At 45.2% G+C, this 14,133-nt stretch overlaps 2 protein-coding genes across 3 annotated transcripts in view; both read right to left on the bottom strand.

The window, feature by feature from the left end:
* Positions 1-3,526: 3,526 nt before the first annotated feature.
* CARTPT (CART prepropeptide) lies at positions 3,527-4,282 on the bottom strand. The gene is made up of 3 exons (XM_068667301.1): positions 4,081-4,282; positions 3,913-3,996; positions 3,527-3,834 (listed from the first exon to the last, which is right to left on the bottom strand). Exons 1-3 carry the CDS (start codon positions 4,264-4,266, stop codon positions 3,727-3,729), a joined length of 378 nt encoding a protein of 125 aa, XP_068523402.1. The 5' UTR covers positions 4,267-4,282; the 3' UTR covers positions 3,527-3,726.
* Positions 4,283-10,745: 6,463 nt separating this feature from the next.
* The window catches only part of MCCC2 (methylcrotonyl-CoA carboxylase subunit 2), a 38,691-nt gene continuing 35,303 nt past the window's right edge, over positions 10,746-14,133 (bottom strand). For both annotated transcript variants that reach the window (XM_068667539.1, XM_068667541.1), the window contains exon 17: positions 10,746-11,218. In XM_068667539.1, the coding sequence (XP_068523640.1) occupies positions 11,101-11,218 (118 nt within the window). In that variant the 3' untranslated portion in view covers positions 10,746-11,100. The remainder of the gene's footprint in view (positions 11,219-14,133) is intronic.

The raw sequence follows: 14,133 nt of genomic DNA, 5'->3' as shown, positions 1-14,133 counted from the left end.
ACCTGGAGTGCTGCATTCAGCTCTAGGGCCCCCAGCACAAGAAGGACATGGACCTGTTAGAACAAGTCCAGGGGAGAGCCACAAGAATGATCAGAGGGCTGGAGTACCTCTCCTGTGAAGACAGGCTGAGAGCTGGGGTTGTTCAGTCTAGAGAAAAGACTCCAAGTAGATATTATAGTAGCCTTCCAGTACCTAAATAGGGGTCTACAGGAAAGCTGGACAGGGACTCTTTGTCGGGGAGTGCGGTGACAGGACAAGTGGTAACGGTTTTAAACAGAAAGAAGGTAGGTTTAGATTAAACATTAGATTAAACATCTTTACTTCTGTAAGGTCTTTGACATGGTCCCACATGACATACTGATTCAAGTTGGAGAGAGATGGATTTGATGGGTGAACCATTCTGTGGATAAGGAGTTGGCTTGAAGGTCACACACAGACAGTTGGTGTCCAAGTGGAGGTCTGTGATGAACAGTGTCTCTCAGGGGTCTGTTTTGGAACCAGTGCTGTTTAATATCTTTATATACATTGACATTGGGATTGAGTGCACCCTCAGCAAACTTGCAGATGACACCAAACTGAGTGGTGCAATTGATACCAAAGAAGGAAGAGCTACCATCCAAAGGGACTTATACAAGCTTGAGAATCAGGCCCAAGTGAACCTAATGAGGTTCAACAAGTCGAAGAGCAAACTGCAGCACCTGGGTTAGGGCAATCTTGGGCATAAGCACAGAGTGGTAGAAGAACTCATTAAGAGCAGCCCTGCAGGGAAGGAGTTGGGGGTTCTGGTGGACAAAAAGCTTGACATGAGCCAGCAGTGCATACCTGCAGCCCAGAAGACCGACTGTATCCTGGGCTGCAACAAAAGAGGAGTGGCCAATAGGCTGAGGGAGGTGATTTTCCCCCACTACTCTGGCCTTCCGAGGCCCCACTTTGAGTGCTGTGTCCAGGTCTGAAGCCCTCAGCACTGGAAGGATGTCCAGAGGAGGGCCACAAAGATGATCAGAAGTCTTGAGTACTTCTCCAACAAAGAAAGGCTGAAAGAGCTGGGGCTGTTCAGCCTACAGAAGAGAAAGCTCTAGGGAGACCTCATTGCACCTTTTGAATATTTACAGGGGGCTTATAAAAAGGATGGAGAGCAGCTTTTTGCTCAGGTAGATAATGACAGGATAAGGGGGAAAGGTTTTAAACTAAAAGAGGGGGGTGTGTTAAATTAGATATTAGAAGGAAATTCTTTACTCAGAGAGTGGTGAGGCACTGGAACAGGTTGCCCAGAGAAGCTGTGTCTGCCCCATCCCTGGAGGTGTTCAAAGCCGGGTAGTGGGTGGGAGTTTGACAACTTGATATAATGGAAGATGTCCCCACTCATGGCAGGGGGTTTGTAATTAGATGGTCTTCAAGGTCCCCGTCAACCAAAGTTATTCTGTGGTACTATGATTCATTCTAGGGTCTGAGGCCAGGCAGAGGTATCAGACTATGGGGCCCATGGCTAAGCAGAACAGGGCTGTAGAAAGCTGGAGACCAGCACCGGGTGGCACCACTGGGGCAAGGGATGATGGCTCTGGGCTGGGCTGAAACGGGATACAGGTCTGGGGGCAGGAGGCAGGGGTCAGGTCAGGGGGGGTGGAGGGGGAGGCCTTGGAGTGGCTGGAGCAGCCCTTGAGGCCCATGGGTGCCTTGAGGACATGACAAAACACAGTGGAGATGCCTAGAGGTATTGGCACTCCACTGTCCCTAAAATGCCACAACTTCTCATGTCTGAACTCTTGAAAAGGAATGGAGAAATAAAGAAATCCTTTGCAAAAAAATTGTGTCACCTGATGTCATCAATGTTAGAAGTGTGAAGGACATTCAAGTGACAGCTCTATGCAAACTGTTACATCACAGGTTTTCCTGCTTATATGCTCTTTTAATTCTGTACAATAAAAATAACTGTAATGTAATGTAAGTGTTTGTAAGTGTAATCAAAGTGGTAAGAGCCCCTCAGGCTATAGCACATGACACTGCAGAGAGCATTCTCATAATGACAGCATCACCCAAATGAACCAGAAGTCTCAGTTTCTTTGTTAGGTATTAGATTTTTTAATTTTGGTCTTTATTTAAACCATACTTATAATTTTGAGCATTAAGACCAAGCAAAACAAGAACAAAAAAATTATAAACTTAACACACAAGCTGAATCTTTCTTGATGTCTTTCAGTCCAATAATTCATGTCTCAGTCCAAATTTGTGTAACTACACTTTCAGTAGAAAATGTTACACATTTAGATAGTCTGCAGTGGAATGGGTTTGCTGACAGCCGTGGTACCTGTGGTGGGACCCTGATCAGCACTTTCAGTTCCCCGTAGCCATGGACACCTCTGATGTGTGCTGGGGGGAACCATGGAGGAGACAAACTCATGGCTGATAGCATGTAGGTCAGCATGTAAATCCTTCCTATTGTAGGGGAAAATAAGCAAACAAAAAACACAGGTGGTATGAAATAAATATGTAATTCTTCCACAAGAAATGAAGATTAAATGTCTCTGCAGTGTCTCAGGGCTACACCGGAAAGCTGTCAGGAGCATGGCCACCAGCTCGCACATGCCTCCAGCCCTGCAAGCACCACCTTTGCACCTCTCCCATGCAGACCGGTACCTTCCCATGGCTGCGTGGGTCGCAGCCTGGAAAATCCCACCGCTGCTCACCTCCTACCCCTTTTCTCTTCGTGGCACCCCTGCACACGGCGCTCCCACTGCTCGGGTACTGTCTCCTGCCCCATTTCGGTGCACAGCCCCACCCCGGGACGGTTATGCCCTGCCCATGCAGGGCATCCCTCGGCCCTGCGGTCGTCCCCCCCCCCCGACCCCGCCGCACTTCGCTTTTCCCCTCCTTCAGCCTGAGGCCGGGCCGGGATGAGCCAGAAGCACGAAGCTCTCTCCCGAGCCCATCGTGGGGAGCCTGGCCAGGGGACGCAGTGACCCCCAGCTCCCCGGCTCGGGGCGCTTGGTGTTCCCGTGCGGGAAATCAAGACTTTATCCCAAACGCCGTCATCAGAACAGTGACTTTATTAAGAGAGACGAACAGAGGATTAAAACACGTCATGAGTTCGCTGGAGCACACAGTGCACCTGTGGAGGACAGACACGTTTACGTACATCAGTTCGTTGTAGAAACGTGAGAAATTTGATTCGGGTGACTGGGATATCCCCTGCTGGTTCACCACAGATCCACACGGCTTTCTCTCCGCGGCGGCTTCGGTAAAGCGATGGCTTCCCCCCCAGCCCCGCAGCCGGAGCCCTGAGCGCCGCCGGCTCCCACGCCGGGCTACCCCTGTGAGTGCCTCGTGCCCGACGGGGCGGGCTGTCCCGGCCGCGGGGCGAGGGGACAGGGCTCAGGGTGCTCCCCCCGCCGCCACCAGCTCCTTCTCACGCCCACCCGGGGCACACCTGGCCCCGGCCCCGGCCCCTGCCCCTCCGATGGATGTCTCGGGAAGGAGAGGAGCGCCGGTCCCTCTCCCGGGTTCGGCTCGGCTCCCGGCAGGAGCAGGCTGTTTTTTTTTTTTTTTTTCCTGGACGGACAGAAATCAGATGGGGGACGTGGGGCGGGGAGGGGGACAGGGAAGAGAACAGCTCCACGGATATCGGATGTCACGGACGGCGTTACGCGGGCCCCCCCCCGGGCCGACGAGGAGCCGAGCCGGGAGGCGGCGGTGCCTGCGCGCCCGGCGGCGAGCCCGGGGCCGCTCCGCTCACAGGCACTTGAGGAGGAAGGAGTTGCACCAGGTCCCCCGGGGGCAGTCGCAGAGCTTCCCGATGCGGGCCCCCTTCCTCACGGCGCACTGCTCCCCGGCGTCGCACTGTGGGCAGCGGCGGGGCCGTCAGCGGGAGCACCCCGGCGGCCGCCCCGTCCCGCCGCCTCCCGCCGGCGCACTCACCATCGGCACCTGCCCGAACTTCTTCTCGTAGTGCGGCACCCGCTTGCTCTTCAGCTTCTCCAGCACCTCCTGCAGCGCCTCGATCTGCAGGGACACCCCGGCACCCCATAAGCCCTCTCCCGCCCGGACAGCGCCCTCCACCCCGGACCCCTTCTCCCCCTTCCCCACCAGCTCCTTCTCGCGGGACGCTCCGCCGCCTCCTTCTCCTCCTCCTCCTCCTCCTCCTCCGCCGCCGCCGCCGCCGGGGGGCCCCAGGTCGCGGGCGCGGCGCAGCGGGGGCTGCCCCTGCCCGCGGGCGCCCAGCAGCAGCGCGGCCGCCACGGCGCAGAGCGCCAGCGCCCGGCAGCTCTCCATGGTGCTGCCGCCCGCCCCGCCGAGCCGCCGCCGCCGCCTCCCCTTTATAGCGCCCGCGCCCTCCCCGTCATGCGTCAGCGCCCCCCGCCGCCGCCCCGCCCCGGGAGCACCGAGACGGAGCCGTCCCTCGGCTCCTGAGCGGCGGCCGGGCACCCCGAGCCACGGGGGGAGTGCGTGTCACACGCCCGTCGTGTGTCTGTGTGCGTGTCACACAACCGTCGTGTGTGTCTGTGTGTTTGTCGCACGCTCATCGGGTTTTCTTCGTCGGGGAGGTCGGGGCTGCAAGGCAAAGAGATCAGGAAGAGGGAGGGTCTGTAGCCGTGGGGCTAAGGGAAGGTCGGACGAGAGGAGAGGAAGAGCAGGGACTGGAGGATCACCCTGCGGGAGATGGGGGTGGAGGAGAGGAGGATGTGCTGCGAGGGGGTGACAAGTGGGACTGGGTAGGTTAGGGAGGCTTGGGGCTGTAGAGGGGCTGTAGAGCACGATGGACAACTGGCCCAGGACAAAAGTAATAAGCAGCACTTTGAGCACAACCCTGAGAAGGGGCTTGAGGCTGCACACCACCTTGCTGAGCTCAGTGAACACCACCCGCCCTGTGCATGAAATGTGGTACCCGCCTCTTGGGGAGAAGAAAGCACAGTCACCAAAATGAGAACTGACACCATCATGAGGCTACTGCACTCACTGCCATCATGCCTCTCCACTGATGCTCACCTCCACAGGCTGGGTGGCTTCATGTTGAGCCAAGGTGCTCAAGCCTTGGCCAGTTGTGGCCAGGACAGGAGGAAGATAAGAGCAGCTTCCCTGGCTGAGAAAAGTGGTGTTGTGCTTGGGGAGCAGGTGAGAGGAGGGCAAGAGGACCCCTCACTACCATAGGCCGAGGCTGGAGGAAAGCCATGGGGAGCAAAGCAGTATGGATGCTGCCCCTGTCAGGAGCCAGTCAGCACCAAAAAATATGGTGGCTGTGGGCAGGGAGATGGCTGTGGGCCTGCCAGAGGGGAGGCCCTGCTCACAGCATGGCAGAGGCATGGGGATGCGGGTGCCATCTGGCCTGTAGTAGCTGGAGCTGAGCTGGGTCTCCCAGCTGCAAAAAGGATTGTCTGGAGAGGGGGGACTTCGGCAAGCCTCCCTGGCAAAATGCTATTGGTGGGCAGGCTGTCAGGGAGGTAGGGATTCCCTGAAAGTCAAAATGACATGGGTAAAGAGAAGGTTCTTCAAAGAGAAGAAGTGAAACAGGCCCAGGAACATATTTTTCCATGCAGGAAACAACATTTAAAGGGGCCAAAATGAGTTGTGGCTTAAACAGTTTTCAAGAGCACTGTTCTGTCTGAGGTAATAAAAAGGCTCTGATCTCTACAGCTATCATGTTGCTTGTCTCCACAGCTGCGTGTTCGCCTCTTGCTGTTACCACCTCCCACACACTCCTATTGATCATCACATCCAGCAAAGGTCCCGTTTGTAATTGCTCTTCAGAGTAGAGATTCTCTGTTTGCATAAATCCTCCAGCCTCACTTTGCTGCGGGAAAGGCTAAGATGTCAGCTGTTAGGCTGATGGTCAACTGCTCATAACAAATCCCACATCCCAGGCTGGTGCAGAAATGCAACCTTGTGAACTGCTGGAAATGATGGGCCTGTCAAAGCAAAGTTTCTCAGAGCAGAGAAATAACACAGACAAGAAGAACGCCACACTTCATACGGACAGGCAGATATACGGCCTATTCAGCTTTGAAAGCAGCGTCTGTGAAGCCTGACGAAAAATTCAAGCTGTATTTCATAGTACAAGGATTACTCACGCAGTGCTGAAAACATCACAGAAATGCTCAGAAGACATCAGTGCTTTCTTTCCGACTGGTACTTCCATGTGAAAAGCTGAAGTCCTGATTCTTAGTTCCCGTGGTGAAATTATGACTGAATGTGGAGGTAATTACAAATTTCTATTTTCAAAAGCCAATGTATCTGCCTGGCTATAGACACCTACAGAGCTGTACATTTCTGCACCTACCTGTTGCTGTCTTTATGAACATCACTGTAACCTGCTCCATAGTCCAGCTGTTCTTGAAGACTATGTCTCCATCACTGGGGGGAAAATATTGGAGGATGCAGGAGAGCTGAATGTTAAATGCGAGTCAGAAGCTACCAAGTCGGTGAGCAGAATTGGGTAATGGTACAAAAAAGCAAAATCTCTGTTTACAAGTACAAAAAAGGCAGGTACTTTTTGGCAACAGCGTCTGTAGCCAGTTGTAAGACTAACTAACTTAAATCTAACTCCCACAGGGCAGTGTGTGGCACTACAGAACTCGTTTCCAGATAATCTACATGAAATCCAGTCAGACCTCATGGATGAACAGCTCTGTTTCAGCTACATATTTATTCAAGCTTTTCAAAGTTAACACAGTTACTAAAGGTAATAGGGATGACGTACAGATGGGACATAGTCAATGTGTTTTAACATCTACATATCAAATGCATAATTTTTGAAGTTTTACACTATATATGCTTTTTAAATCACACCCTTCCGTTGTGACTAATTAACTGAGTGTAATTCTTAGTACAGGAAAATAAAAGAGGTTTCTGTTGACACCGTTGTCAAAATAATGTTTTGACATTCTATTCTAAATAATCCTTTGAGCAGTTTTGATACACTTATGTGTTCTAGTTTTGGCCTGACGTAGACACACTGTTGGATGGATTTTATGACTACTAGACCATAGAGATTAGCATGAAACATTTGTTCAAAGTGTTCTACTGAATCAGAGCTGTGAAAGTGGACATCTGGCTTTAAGTGGATACTTTAAGGCTTTGCTGAAAAACACCGGGCTTTTACATGTGCTTTGTTGAATTGCCTTAATTTATAAACCTCAGTTAAAAAAAAATAATAATAATAAAAAAAAGAGTTAATACAACATACACTTTTTTTCTGAATCAAGAGATTTCTTCAGCTGAACTGCAAGAAAAGTCTAAGACAAATTAGAGTTCTGCCACATTTAATATAGTCCAGAGATATACTTGAAAGACAACATCTGTTTCAGTTGGAGATACCAATTCATCTTGATGAGTAACAGGTTCACAAAATGCCATCTAAACAAGAGTTGGTCTCACAAGAACAGCAGATACACAAATGCCAGCAGAAACGCTGAGACTACATACTTCACATCAAACCAGCACCAAAATGGCTGGGAAAAAAAAAAAAAAAAAAGTGGGAAAGAAGGGTGGAAAGAGACACCCAATGGCTTCTCATAAATTGTATTGACTCTCAGTTTCTGTCGACAAATCCATCAGAGAGGCTGTGCTCATTTCAGTCTTGGAAACTGTCCTGCAATCCTCATGCTGCTGCTGTACCAGACTATCTGCCCTCAACATTTGTTGCACAAACTGCCAGTCACTTTGGTTGGTTATCACATTGTAGCTTCCAGTGGTTCCCAGCACGTTCTCAGTGCCATGAGAAGAAAAAGGAAAATGTTATGTTCAAGTGGCAGTTGGTAGAGGAGGATGTTCTTGTGATCCATCCTCGATTCACCATCTCATCCCAGGTAATTTAAAAAGCACCCTTCGCTGCTTGCAGCAAGGATATAAAGGGTCTAGCTGACCTCATTCACAGCTTTCCAATTCCTTCTGTGAGGGCATTTGAAAACACACTCAACATCAGAATATCAGCTATATTAAACTCAGCATACCCAAACATTGACTTCTCTTAAATGGACCATGTCATTTACAGTTGTCAAAGAGAGCTGGAACTAGATAATCTCTTACATTGCTACTGCTCATTGGCAGGAGGGAGGCAGACAGCCCAAAAAAGCAGTCCCCAAGGACAGACCAGATGGGAGCAGAAACGTCACCTGGAAGCCTAGAGCACCAAGTTTGGGGTCCTGGTCCACTGCAGCTTGTGTGCATGACATTATGCACTTATTTCCTTTGTTCCTCAACTCCCACATGAAAAGTAAGTGTCATCCTACGTATCATCCTTTCTAACAAGTACACAGATTAACAGTTATGAGTTGTTCATATACTAGAGTGAAGAGGTGACACACAGCCACGATGGGTAGGACAAGCCTGGATATAGTCATCCACAGTTCTTAAGGCATACTTGATGTCAGGAATCTTATGTCCTTGCAGTGACACTTACCTTATTAATAGTGTGTTTAACATTTGCCTTCAGGAAGTATCCACAAGAAGTCCTACCAACAAGCAGTGGCAATGGGAAGAGAGAATGACTACCAAATGGAACAATGCCCAGGCATAAATGTACCTACCAACAGCATCAACTATGGTAGGAACACAGTAGTCCAACTCATGACTCCTGGTGGGTCTGCAAAGAACAGGTTTTTCAGCAAATTTCTGAGTGCCAAAAGCCAGTCTGTGCCATTAGAGTGCCATTCTGCACAACATGCATCCTGTAGTTAGTGCCTACCTGCGAGGGACAGCATGTTGACCTGAAAAAAAGATTTTTCAAGATCCAGTTTCCTAGGCAGTGGGGAATTGTTAATTGTTAAATCACTACCGATTCCTTGAATCACTTGTCTTCAGTGAAGGTTCCACTCTGTACCCTCCCCTAACTGGAACATGCTGATGGGAAGCTAACAAGCCTCTGATGATGAATTTCATTTAACAAGTTTCCAAAGACAGGTATTACTAATGCAGTACTGTCTTATTTATTCAGAGACATGTTTTGACTCGGCTTGTACACATATTTAGAGGAAGAAATTTTGATAAATGTAAATATCTATCCTTTCAGTCATAACAAACGATAGGTGTTGTCAGAGGCATGAATCCTCCTAAATGCATCTAATTCCTTTATCTGCATCTAAGGATTATCAGTTACTGTCTCCAACTTTGAATGATTTCATTACCAGTCTTGCTGAAAAAATATATCCAAAGTAAAAATATTATTCCTAAGTGATCGATCACTTACTGCTAAGAAAATGACAATAATCCTTATAGCTTTGTGGGTAACAGGCTGGGGAAACGGACCCCATAGTTTAAAGCAGAGAGACAAAGGATGCTTCTGTTGCTGACTCCACTGGAGTTGAAGAAAATAAAGTGTTTCTTTTTTGTTGGAAGTTTTTAATAGCAATAGTTTCAGTGTCTGAATCCTTTGCTCTCCCTGGCTACATTTTATATATAAGTATTTGAAAATAAGGCATTGCAAAAGTTCAGCAACCATAAATAATGTCGACATATTTTCAGGATGAAGATAGCCTGGGGCTATGCCCAACACAATTTTTACAAACTCTTGTGGTGAGATGAGAACAAGAACCAGTGCCACAAAAACAACTCTGTACCTTGCTCTGTACCTTGTTGCCATTTTATGGTAGTATTTTATGCTGTTACTTTCTGCTAACTACACTAACTACATGCTTAACATAATAAAAACTTGGGTGCGGGCATAACAGCGAGTACATGGGCAAAACTACAGAAGTAGTCTTTTCAGTGGTGTGAACACACTAAGTTTTATATAAATTTATTCTCAGTAAAAACAGAGAGAAAAATGGTCTTTTAATGTAGTGTGGATGCACATCAGAGACCGCAGAGCTCAACACAGGCTGGGCTCTGGTTCTACTACACTAAAGATCCTTTGATCCAAGAGTTTACTTCTCAGCCCTACAAATCTGGGAAGACTACAGCTGACATGTTGTCCAGGATGATTATTGCCCAGTTAACTGTCTTCTCCCCCCAGGCCAGCACAGGAGAAGACTTCCATCCATGTATTTAAACTATTTTGTAATTTGTCAGTCAAAAGTATTTCTGCCATTTAGCAATTGTTTGGAATCTAGGTGCCTGAGGGACCAAGCTAGATAAAACTACCTTCAGAGTTCCAGCTAGCATAGTCTTTGCATCCATATTCCAGGCACAATTCATGACAAACACTTAGTTTCTGCAAGGTGCGCTACTTCTATAAAGAACAAACGAATTCTTTAAAAATATTACATTGCAACAAACTACAGTAAATAAATTGGAAGATTTAACAATGCACTTCTAGCATCTTAACAACCCCAAAATTGGTGGGATTCAGGCAAGTGCTCTGGGTCAACCATTGACCCATTTGGAGAGGATGCCATGTCCTTGTGAGACTAAAACTGCCAGAAGCATCATGCCACTGGAGCAAGATGTTGAAACACCTCAGCAGCCAACCCATCTTCAGAAGTGCCCTCAGAAACCTGCAGCTCACACAGATGTAGTCTACTCTCTCCAGCTCTTCCAGAAAAAGCTAGGCATCCTTCAGATTCTCTTGTTTTGACTTCAGAGAATCATACAGAAGACTAATGTTTTCTGAATGAAAGCCAGAGAAAGGCCAAAATGCCAACAACTGTGTGAAATCTATAATTTCATGCTGTGTTGAACTCCCTGGTTGCCATTATTGCACTTTTTTTTGCAGAGTTTATTTACCAGCAATGTGCTGTTTTTGTTGTTGTTGAATTTCAGTAATATTTTGCTTTTGTAGGAGACATACAGAAAAGAATTAAAAGAAATGAAGGTACTAATAAGCATCAATTATGCAGTTTATTTTGTAGATTTATTTAGATAAGAGACAATATCTATGTTTTCTTATCAAAGCTTTTAACTTAATGACAGAAGTTACAGTTTATTCATGAACAGGGCAATGCAGTGTTATATAAGCACTATGACACTATGACTGGTCTCAAATCAGTACCAAAATACTGAAGGATGGTGATGATTACTCAGTCAAAATAAATAAATAGGACTTTTCCATCAATAATAGTACTGTATAAAGCTTTATTTTTTAAACTGGTTTAAAACACCTCAACGTTGTAGTAAGTTCACTCTCCGGTCCCAGTTATAATATACAGAGGTAATTCTGATTAGCATACATTTAGATTACATCCTGAAAACCCCAAATTCTGTCTTCTTAGAAGGTGCATTTAGTGCTGCGCTGAGACTGAGGCCCAAAACCAGTCTAGTATCAGCTGGATCAATAATTCCATCATCCCACAATCTAGAAAAAAGACAAACAACAATAATTAAATTATATTAACATATACAACTGGTAGTTTCAAGTAGGCAAAACTGAAAATAGTTATACTAAATTGCAAGGACTAAAGAGCTAAATTACACATGAAACCATAGAGTTAATTCACCTGACCATCAATGCAGTAGACTAGTGTGTATTATTTTGAAAAAATTGTTTTCTAAAACAAAGTATAAATTTTACATAATGTAGAAAATGACTTTTTCACCAGAAGCTACCTTCTTCTACTAAAAATGCTAAGGACTATGTCTCATCATTATGTACATTACTCAGATTAGTCAAGCTGCCAGACAGTATGCTTCATATGTTTATATTTTTGTCATTAAAAGAGCTAGTTTAATTTCAGGTAATTCCAATATCTGTTGTATTTATTTTTTCTGAAGTCCATTTCTAAACAACTCTAAGCTAATACCCTCCTTTTTACCGCCCTGAAGGCAATTAAATTATGAATATGCACTGTGTCAAAACCTCCAAGCAAATACCAAATTTGCAGTCCCCAAACTCCTAAACACTTGTAAACAAACTCTTCGACATTATCCAAAAATCAAAGTTCTCGTGGCATCAGTTCTCCACATCTTCATCTTACCCAAAATGAAAACCATGTCAAAACCCTCATCAGGCCACAAAACTGTAAATATTGTACATCCACTACCTCCTCGGTGATAGAGTTAAACAAGAGACCGCACTGCTCATTGCAACTCAAGTCTTCCTTAAAGAAGCAAACGTTTTAGCCAGGGTATGCAAAACAGAGGTACAATACCTTCAGTTAAGACAGCAATGTTCCTCCTCCATCCCATCTTTCCCTAGAGAGACTTTGTTTGCACCTTTCCAGAACTTACTGCAGTGCTGTCATGTCTACTTTTTATTCCTTGTCTTCGGAAAGACTGCTCTACTAATGTGTTTTAAAACTACAAGAAAGAGTCATGAATAGAGAGCTAACACTGTCTTTTCACTAAGAGAATGCGCAGATAGCCATTCCTTTCTAACTGAAGTTTCCAGCTTCAAGCCCTTTCTTATTGTTTGAAGATTAATTAAAAAAAAAAAAAAGTAATTACACAGGAACCAATGTATTTTGCACATTTCTCTTAATACTAAAAGCCTGCCCCCAAAAGAAACAAGACTGCAAAATGTGCATAAATACATGCTGATGATCTTAAGGCAGCAACAGACAGTTCTGACGGTTTTCTGTCTTTGATATATTTTGCCATTTAATTTTGCCATTTACTGTGAAACTAAATTAATCAAATCAGAGAAAAATATTAAATGACTGATGATGTAAGTTTTTATTTTTGCAAAAACTACATATATCTTTCCTAGGATGCACAAAGTGGAACTGTAATAAAGGACACCTGTAACAATATGAGGCACAAGGGTTCAGTCCCAGCTTAGGTGTATGTTCTCCAGCTATCAGAATAAAAAAGATACCAGACTCATAAAGAAGGTTCTACTACAAATACAAATTTATCATGGTGTAGCTGCCCATGTACAGGAGACCACTACCCTAAATAGGGCACAAGAGCACAGCTGAAGTACAAAAGGAGAAAGAGGTTTGAAATAGGGAATACATTCCTGTTAATTGGGCAAAATTACCTTATTCCTTTGTTGTGACTGAAAACAAAAGTTTGTTTAAGAAATTTCACACCAGAATGAGGCTCACTGACCAGGCTGACCGGAGTCACAACCAACCCAGAAAGAAGTCTGAAAAAGACAGTACTTCTTCCAAAGGTGAGGAAAAAAAGTGCTATAGAGCCAAATAACAAATATAAGGTAACAGTAGCTCTATCTAATTTGTTCTCAGTGTAGGATTTTCTTGCAAATATCTCCTTTCAAGTGGGCTGGACAGCTCCAGCCTTGAACTATAATATTCTAAGAGCCACACCTGCACAGAGGTTGTACTAGCAAATTGTGCTGCAAAAGAAAGACAATAATTGTCTATCATATTTTGGATAAAGTGCGTGGTATAACCTCTTGCAGTCTGCTTCCCATGAGTAATTGCTTTTATAGCTGTAGCTTTTAACAGTAAGTTAAAAATTGTTAAAATATTTTGGCATATTTTAACAATACTTCATTGAAAAGAGACTCAGAGTAAGGACTGCTTAACCATACAGTGAAAATAACTGGAAGGTTTTTTGTTCAAAACAAGAAAGGGACAGGATGTAACTTTGTTCAACTGAGATTTATTTAAGCGTTGGTTGAATTTGTTTTTCCCCAAGCATAGTGATTATACCTATTTACGTAATCTAACATGATAGAATGGCAAAGACAAAACATTCCCTCCACATTCAACATCATGAAGTATGCATTACCAAACTCTTTTCCTTAACTTTCCTAAGCTCTTTTCCTTAACTTTTCTTGTGTTTAGATATTAAATTTTGATTAATTTAGTCAGCTTAATCTGGGGGAAGGGAGAAGGTCTGTGTTAATAGTGATAACCAACAAAGTAGTTTTTGAGGTCAAATCGGTCAGCACTACTCTGCTGTTTTTTTTAAGACTAAAAAATTTGATTGTAATAACAATGACAAATATACTGACTTCTATTTTTAAGCAAGTATTTTCTTTTTGTATGTCACAGCTTCGTTTGTTCTCCAGTTCAATTTTTTAATGAACACTCACAGTGAACTTTTTAATTATGAAAACCAATAAAACTAAATTAAGTAATTCAAGCTTCTTACAAGTGTTTAATAAATCTGCTGAGGGTTGAGGAGGGCAGGAATGATCTGAATTAAAAAGAATCACTGACTTAATGGGGTACTTCCCAAGCTGCAACTTCCTAGTGACCAACACTGCAACAAACACTTCCAAACATGAAGCACATTTTAATGGCAGATTTGCTTTTTGTAACAACACAGTGAAGTTATATTCACAACCACACAGATTTCATG

Source organism: Anas acuta, chromosome Z, assembly GCF_963932015.1.
Source record: "Anas acuta chromosome Z, bAnaAcu1.1, whole genome shotgun sequence".
Classification (NCBI taxonomy): Eukaryota; Metazoa; Chordata; class Aves; order Anseriformes; family Anatidae; genus Anas; species Anas acuta.
Note: the sequence above shows the minus strand (reverse complement) of the source record. Positions and strands in the feature narration are given on the sequence as shown.